The sequence below is a fragment of the Branchiostoma lanceolatum genome, chromosome 3 (assembly GCF_035083965.1).
Source record: "Branchiostoma lanceolatum isolate klBraLanc5 chromosome 3, klBraLanc5.hap2, whole genome shotgun sequence".
Classification (NCBI taxonomy): Eukaryota; Metazoa; Chordata; class Leptocardii; order Amphioxiformes; family Branchiostomatidae; genus Branchiostoma; species Branchiostoma lanceolatum.
The window spans coordinates 34,048,816-34,058,086 of NC_089724.1; the positions used below are offsets into that span (position 1 = coordinate 34,048,816).

The 9,271-nt window shown below is 41.9% G+C and overlaps 1 protein-coding gene across 1 annotated transcript; it reads right to left on the minus strand.

Moving 5' to 3' along the window:
* Positions 1-223: 223 nt before the first annotated feature.
* On the minus strand, positions 224-8,664 carry LOC136431518 (uncharacterized). The gene is made up of 6 exons (XM_066422922.1): positions 8,515-8,664; positions 6,504-7,553; positions 5,924-6,024; positions 4,302-4,364; positions 3,890-3,996; positions 224-2,972 (listed from the first exon to the last, which is right to left on the minus strand). The coding sequence occupies exons 2-6, from the start codon at positions 7,203-7,205 to the stop codon at positions 232-234; spliced, it is 3,714 nt and encodes a 1,237-aa protein (XP_066279019.1). The 5' UTR covers positions 7,206-7,553; positions 8,515-8,664; the 3' UTR covers positions 224-231.
* Between the last annotated feature and the right edge of the window lie 607 nt (positions 8,665-9,271).

Consider the following 9,271-nt stretch of genomic DNA (forward strand, 5'->3'; position numbering starts at 1 on the left):
CCTTTCTGTAATCCCCACGGTCACTCCATGCGTTACCCAAGTTGTTAAGTGAGGCAGAAATACTAGAATGTGCAGAGCCCTCACCGTGGATACTCCTCTCCATCTGTAGTGACTGTTCATAATAGCTGACCGCCTTTCCGTGATCCCCAATGTCATCCCAGGCAGCACCCAAGTTGTTAAGCGAGGCGGCAATATCAGGATGTGCGTTGTTCTCGCCATAGATACCCCGGTTCATCTGTACTGTAGTGACTGTTCATAATAGCTGGCCGCCTTTCTGCAATCCCCAAGGTTGCTCCAAGCATTACCTAAGTTGTTTAGAGAGGTGGCAATATCAGAATGTACGGTGTCCTCTCCATAGATTATCCGCTCCATCTGTAGTGACTGTTCATAATAGCTGATGGCCTTTCTGTGATCCCCAAGGCGTCTCCAGGCTCCACCCAAGTTGTTCAGTGAGGTGGCAATATCATGATGTGCGGTGCCCTTACCATATATACTCTGCTCCATCAGAAGTGACTGCTCATAATAGCAGACCGCCTTTCTGTGATCACCAAGGTCACTCAAGACGATACCCAAGTTTTTCAGCGAGGCGGCAATATTAGGATTTGCAGTGTCCTCACCATAGATGCTCCGTTTCATCTGTAGTGACTGTTCAAAATAGCTGACCGCCTTTCTTGCATCACCTAGGTCTCTCCTGGCTCCACCAAGGTTGTTCAGTGAGTCGGCAATATCAGGATGTGCAGTGTGATCACCATAAATACTCCGGTTCATCTGTAGCGACTGTTCAAAATAACTGGCCGCCTTTCTACGATCCCCAAGGTCGCTCCAGGTGTTACCCAAGTTGTTCAGTGAGGCGGCAATATCAGGGTGTTCAGTATACTCACCATAGATATCTCGCTTCATCTGTAGTGACTTTTCATAATAGCTGACCGCCTTTCTGTTATCCCCAAGGCGTTTCCAGGCGGAACCCAGGTTGTTCAGTGAGATGGCAGTATCAGGATGTGCAGTGTCCTCACCATAGATAATCCGCTTTATTTGTAATGACTGTTTATGGTAGCTGACAGCCTTTCTGTGATCCCCAAGGTTGCCCCAGGCGCTGCCCATGTTGTTCAGTGAGTCGGCAATATCAGGATGGGCAGTATCCTCACCATGGATGCTCCGGATCATCTGTAATGACTGTTCATAATAGCTGACAGCCTTTCTGTGATCCTTAAGACTGCCCCAGCAGACACCCAAGTTGTTAAGTAAGGCGGCGATGTCAGGATGTGCATTGTCCTCACCATAGATACTCCGCATCATCTGTAGTGACTGTTCATGATAGCTGACCGCCATTCTGTGTTCCCCAAGCTTCCGCCAGGCTTCACCCAAGTTGTTCAGTGAGGCGGCAATATCATAATGAATAGCGTTTTCACCATATTGAGATTCATAATTGTGTAGTGTTTGCTCTGCACATATCCTCAAATTCTGGAAATCGCACAGACTCTTGAATACCTCTGCCCTTAGTTTTGAAGAATTGTCAAAGAAGATTGGTGGCTCTTTGAAAGACTGTGAGTTGGTATGTTTTGAAATAAAGTCTTTCAATGGTCTTTCTGTGTAATAGTATCTCATAAGTTGCTTTGTATTTGAGATGTAAAACACTTTCTGTAATTTCTCCCCAATGCCAGTATCGTCCGACTTAGACGATAAGGCTGACATGTTTTCCACCTGACCACGATTGTTCATGTATGTCCGTAGCCTCAGTTCGGCCGAGATACTGACCATCACCAGCAGGTGGTGCGCGTTCTCTCTATTAATGACTCCACTGTTCTCCAGCTTCCGAATAGTCTCCCAGATTGTAGTCTGTTGTATGTTGTGAAGTAGCGCCAAAGAGGAAACGGCAAAGCTCGAAAACCGATAGATTTCTTTTTTCACATTCAGTAGGCTAGCAGTGAGAGGATGTGCTTTAAAAGTAGGCGCATTCTCACTAAGATCAGTATCTACCATTATCAACTGAACTGCCCCGTTATCTTCTTTGAGTTGCTGAGTCCACAAAGACCTGTACTCATCGACCAAGTCCTGTTCTCCTGTGAGAAAAGACACATTTCCAAGTATACTAGCAAGGTGGTAGCCTTTCTTTAAATGGAAAGTGAGGTCGTCTTTCAGAATGTTTATCATGTCACTTGGTGTGCGGATGAGTTCGCCAGTTCCTGTGTTGTTTCTACCCCTACCCAGTGGAGTCTTGCATGCATGTGGCATGGCTCCATCGAACGCAAAACCGCGCGGTGTTACTGAGTCATAAAACCATTTATCCACTGGGTCGTCTGAGTAGAAATCATTAAGAGACTTAATCCCCATGGCCGGGAGAATAGTCTCTCCTAGATTGATCACTTTCAGATGTAGATAATGAGTGAGATTGCGTAAATAGTGAACATTATGCTCGGTTTCCTCCTCTATCAAAATAGCAAATTCCAGATCAGAGTATGGGGTCACTAATCCTGTGGCTTGTGACCCTAAGCCTATCATGGCGTACTTGCAGGGAGGAGGACCCATTACCCCCATGCATTCATCTACAAGGCCAGCTATGAACGTTTTACGCCGGTCAACAAGTGTCTGAAACAATCCTTTGATAACCTCCACCCTTTTCATCTCCACTCCTTTTATATTTGGGTCATTGCCATCAAGGCTATATGGATCTGCTATTAATTCAATGTTTTTGATCTCTTTTTCCACGTAGTCCCTGTCAGCCTTCAACATCGACTTATGCTTCTCTATATCATCGATGTCTACCTTCTGGTCGCTCTCCAGGACGCCCTTAACAAATGTTTGAGTTATTTCATGGATCGCTTCCTCTATATCTTCTCTCCTTGACCTTACCAGTGCTGCATTGCAGAGTGCTGCAGCCTTGGTGAAATCTACTCCGTCCTTTGACTGGATTCCTCTCTTCAGATAGACATCGCCCAGCTTGTGTAGGGGTTCTGCCTCTTTCTGGCGTTGACCTGTAACAAAGGTGAGAAGTTATTAACTAATCTTGTATATCATTATTTTTCATCCATTTTCGGTAACATATTCAAAAGTAATCATATTGATATACTTAAGTCTGTTAAAAGTATTTTCATGTTTCCATATTTTGTATTGTTGTCACAACGTAGCATCGTTAATAGCAGTGCAAGTATGAATTTTTAAAACATCTATCACTAAGAAAAAACAGCATTTTCGTATCAATTTTAAAATTAGGTGTGACAGTCCTTCGTGTGTTTTATATCTGTTATTGTACCACCTGCCATAAACTACAGATGTTACATGTATTCAAGTCCTATTGTGAAAAACACCGGAAGCACATGACCGTATAGAATATATTTATCAATAATGCAATAAGTCTCATGTTGCACAACCGAGATCTACATGTGATGTGCACATCTCTTGTTTACCGGAATGCCAAATAAATTGAAAATCCGCCGTTCCTTTCGCCGGTGATCATTTCTATAAAAAAAGTCCCTGCACCTCCAGAACAAGCTGCAAGGGGAAGCAATTAAAATAAACCGAACCTGCAGCATCAACAAAAGGCTCCAAGCGTTCAACAATCGACATTGATCTTCGTCTTCGGGAACCCATAGTACATACCTAACATTATCACATTCCATCCGGATCCAAGAGGATCTTAACTTATGCTGACCAAAAAAACATCCGGAAACACACACACACACACACACACACACACACACACACACACGCACACACACACACACACATACACACACAGCTTTTGGTTGAAACGTCTTAATGAATATATAAGAAAGACTATAAGTCTGCATTAAAGAAAAGTTGTTTTTTTAGACAAAAACTAATGAACACTTAAAAACTAGACACATTTTTGACGATTGGAAATAAATTCTTACTAAAATACAAGACTTACCCTTGATGTGAACAGACTTCAGCGCAGCTGCAAAACTATATTCTGCCTTGTCCAGGTCTCCAGTCTGCAGGGCCTGGTAGCCCTCATGTAGATGATCTTCGTATGTACTGTAACAGAACAAAACGGGATGTCATTAGCATAATATAAATTAAATTTGATGTAAAAAACGTTAACCATAGCAAAATGTTCAAACGAATATATTCTCAATTTTGGGAGTAAATCTTCACTGTACTTCAAGTTGCCCCAGGTTCAAAGGTAACCATTAGGGAAATTTCAAGAAATGAGAAAAAAACTTAAACGCATGTTGTATAACAAAACATAATCTAAAACTTCCCTTTGTGTTAAATTGTTTTGAATCTATGTCAATATGACAATGACAACTGTATTGTATCAATGATAGTAACCGACAAACCTGCCATCGTCGTCTTGTGCTATGACAGTGGTGTCTACGACTTTACCCCCGCCTGTAGCCATTCTGTAAAGAGACAGTATATTTTCATTTAGATAACCCAGGATCCTGTAATGTATTGCATAAGGACATAAGACACCAAAATACAACATTTTCTCATTATCTAAAATAGGAGTAGCATCATTCAAGAAATATAAGCGTTTAAAACAAATACACACCCTTCTGATGTTATTTGACATTGAACCATCAGAAACCATACTTCCAGAGATCCAGCTCTTTATTCTTATCTGATCTTCTCACCAGGTGATTACATAAATCAGTGACTAATGCTCAGTCATGACGTCACACTGAACACGGCAGCCGGTTCGGAACCTTACACCACGGCTTGTGAAAAGCATTCAATATTTGATGAGCAAACAGTGCTCAATTATCCTGACTACATTTAATTAAAACAGACATTTTAATATTTAGTTTGTTTTGCGTCAAGCAAGCGGCGGGACAAACATAATGACTTAACTATCATCTGTCTATAGACTACTTTGGGCAGTTAGTGTGCATTTGTGTATGGCCTATGTTCATAGAATGAGAAAGACTGAAGTGGACGATAATGGGTAACCCTAGCACAATTCTTCATCATAGACCTAAGTATAAGTACATGCTCGCACGGCTTTAAACAGGCGGAGAAACACTTGCAGACTCTGCATTTTCTTTTTAAAAGGGCTGATATTTCTTCGCATGGGTTTAAAAAGATTCACTCTGTCCGCGGGGTTTGAACGTAGATGAGTTTTTTTTAATAAATTGGACGATAATTGGTAAGGTTACGTTAAATTTGTCCAAATTTGCATGTGACAATTTACATTTGTCCTTTTTGCAAAAGATTACAGATTTAATTTTGAAATCAAATTTTCAACAATGTTCCATAATATTGCATTCTTGGCATGTAAGATCTTTTCCAAATCTAGTCTACTCTACTCTGCCCGATCTAGTATAGCCATCATCATTCCTCCCTGCTTTGTGTCCTTCTGATTGATCAATATTGTTTGTATATCTCCTTCTGATTGGTCAACATCATCTGACCATATAAAGCTGTGGGTGGTTACACTTACAGTTTGGGTGTGAAGAAAAGGATTTTCTTCCCTTCCAATTGGATTTGACGTGTATTGAAATGATTTTTATTATTTTGTCATGTCTTCACAGAAGAGTTAGATGGTAAACATTTTATGAAACAAATGAATATAACACAAATGTTAACAAAAGGCGTCGTCTACCTCTACATAATTGACCGGTTAAACAGGTCAGTTACTGTAATAAATGACCACTTGAGATTCATTATTCACCACTTGTGGCACTTTTATGACGCCACTACGTCATAACTGATATGAAACAGGAACAATGGTTAGTTAACGTCATCTGCTTATATGATGATATACAAAAAAGATTATCAAATTGTTAATACTGCTATTACTATCATTATCATTTATTTCAATCTGGGTGATTTTGTACTTCAAAGGTCAAGATATGAGCAGCGAGAATTCTACAACCGCTAAAAAGAATCTAAGTTTCCTTCTTATGCTTACAAAAATCGAGGAGGTGGGGGGCAAAAGCAGCAAATAAGCTGTACTTACGTGGAGAGTTTACTGACGTCACGTGAGGGCGCAGTTGGAAAGGAAGAGTGGTGGTCCTTCCGTCCTGTCACATCTCGGTGTCTTTGCGTAGCTGTTGACCTCTAAGAGAATCGATAAGACTCCGTGTTCATGATAAAAAGTATAACTCAGTGCACAAACGAACTTTCATCCATGGCCTCATGTAATGGACCTGCAATGGCCGGTGGAAGGTATACGTTAAATACAGGATCTATGGATGGAAAGAAAAAAATATTATCACATGATATGGGTTAATTTGGTCACTATTTACTGCATGGACGTATTGGGGCCCACTTTCTCCTTATGCCACAACTTATAGCTACGTTTACCCGCAGCCCCAAATACAAAACATGAATTTTAAACTTCATATCTTTTAAACTTCATGTGGTCAATAGGTACATACACACTGTCAAAACGGAGTAAATATGTATTCACCACTTCTTGGACTGTTCTGATGTCACTCCGCACAGATCATAACTTTGTCGGCAGAATGAAGAAAAAAAAAAGGGCATACATAATTTTAGACGTTGTTATCATCAGAGTGGTAAACGCTGTCACTCACCTTGGTTTTAGCTGTGTTAATGTCTTGCCTGATTTTTGCGGTGTACAGTAAGCGGTGAACAATGACAACTGTTCCATGAACGCTGTGACACCGCGCCAGTGCCGTGTTGTACAGAGCAGTAGCTTTGGTTAAGTGTTTGGTATCTCTAGTTTCACTTCCTCTTTTCAGGTACACGTCACCGAGACTTTTTATAGCTTCTGTTTCTAACATGTTGTTCTCGTTTACTATCCCCTCTACCATCAACTGTGCGTATCCAACCAGCATAGAGTCTGTGCTACCATCGGCAGCCTGTCTCTTGTCCAGGTCTTGGAACTTTCCCGCCACCTTTGCAGGTGTAGTCGTCTTATTGTCTTCGGTTGGTAGTTCCTTACATTGTGACCCTTTTGAAGACACCCCTTTTAAAAGTCTCTCCGTGTATTCGTATCGGTGTTCTATACCTTCTCCCTGCTCCCGATGGTCACATCGGACCACAACAGCCATGTAAAGCGCCAAGGCCATGTTGAACTTCCCTACGTCCTTCCCGAGTCTTCCCTTCTCTAAGTTCACGTCACCCAGACTTTTGAGCAGCTCCACTTCCGCCAGCTTGTCCTTGTCAACCATGGCGTCCACCAGGGCACGGAGGTAGCCTGTCTCCGCACGGGCTAGTCCGTACCGCCTGCCCTTCGCGTCCGCCTCACGGAGTTTCTCACAGACCCTCAACATGTTGAAATTGTGCTTCGCTAACGGAAGGTCTCTAAAAAATCCTTATCTCCACCGGTCTCCGTGTTAGTTTTTCTTACGCTTGACTAGAACAAACACAGGTGTTAGATTGCTCGTGTCAACTTCTCGCAAAACGTAGCTCGTGTCGAAGGTGAAATTAAGTTTCAATACACTTAAGATTCGCATATACTCTTACAAAACCTGTCTCTTGTTCCGCTGATCACAGTTTTCAATGTGGCATCGTTCCTGTCCACCGCGATTGCGTCTTCAGGAGATTGTGTCCTTCCAGTGTCCTTCTGTATTGGATCTGTTCAGGTCTTTAGTGTACAGGGCCCTGAAGCCACCATGTAACTATAAGAAAAAAAGGTATAAACATAAAATCCAAACCTCTACAAAAAGTATGCTTCTTACGAGTCTTACCTAAACTTTAGGTTAAAGTGCCACTGAGCTGAAGGTTAAATATATAACGACTATATTGCGACTATTACACGTCAATTTCGTGAATCTAAAAGGTACACCTGTTATCTCAAGTCTACTCCTGATAGTGCTGCTATTTGTTCCCCGACACAAGACTGAACAGAACAGTGTTTGCGTGTACTCTAAGAATAGACCACCGTCATGGACACCGCCGTTCTTTGTCCAAGTGATGTCAGAAATTCAAAAGAGCGGTTTGCTTACTGTTTACGCATCGAGTAACATCATTTAAAGGCAGTGGGGTAGTCCAGGTAACCATTTCTGTTAGGTCCGGTGTTTTGACGTGTGAAGGCTCTTTTACTTACATCTTATTTACATACTGCAACATGAGAAGTCAAATCGGGCTAGGGTGGGGGTGGTGTGAGTGAAGTGGCAAACCTGCCATGGAATCCCCCTCTCAGTGGAACTACCCTAAATAACATGGCGGTTACTGACTAGAGACTGAACTTCATATTAGCGAAATCTAAATTCGGGTTTCCTCCTAGATAGGTCATTACCTATTAAACTGATAACTTCTGTATTCAGTAGCAACAGTGTCTTATGCCAGTCTTATTATGTCACCTAGACCGAGATAGTAGCCCGGAAACATGCATTTTTTACTATCACTTTCCCTCCCTTACACACATACACACCTACACTCCACCAATCAGTTGTTATGCAGAGGAACATGTGTTAGGTATGAAAAAATACTTTCCTGCAAACTCAGCTTTGACAATAGAAGTTAATCAATTTGTATTAGGATACTATAGATTGTTTTTATATTGAACAGGAACCTATTGGGCAATATCAATGTCGAAATATTGTTTTTTCGTGTGGCACTTACTCAACATATACACACCTTTTCAGTCTTCTCAAGATTTGCGTTGTCCTCAGTACAGCTAGGAGTGTAGAATGGCGGCCTTATTACGGTAAAACACCCTTCAACCTCAGATTGTAGTAACGGTTCCAACTGGCGACTGGCACCATGAAAGCGGAAGTCCCCAGGTGTGAACTCACCTGCAGGACTAGGAACTCTGGGAAGGGGGATTCCCCTTTTCAATGTTATATTAACCTCTTATGCTACGGTCACAATTGCGCCGGTGACCTTCGGGGACGTAGCCCAATCAGTATTACACAAGATTTCATCTCAAATCCTTTTTATATCAGGTAGGGTCAATCAAAGGGAATTTATGATCCACCCAAACACACGCTTTTGTTGCCTATACATACTTTAGACCTCGGATTCTTTGGTAGCGCACACTCGCAGTAATACAGGCACGAGACCTAATAAAGCTCCATGCAAGACAAGAGCCCGCGAGCGGGCCTCTCTCTCAACTTAATGATACAGACCTACATTACTCTTACTCTCCAAGCATAGGAATGGTTCCGGATGGTTTTGACATGTTTTAGGCGTTTTTTGTCGGGCTTTCTTGTTTGTGCCGTTTCTTTATGTCCTCAACAGCCCTACAAAAACGTTTAAAACACGTCAAAAACCAGCTGGACCGATTCCTATGCTTGCAGAGTACATTACTCTGCACGTCAGAGTACAGTCAGAGGTCATCTTATACTTTTTTTCAAACGATTTTTTCTCCAATTCGTTGACCAGGGTTAAAAGG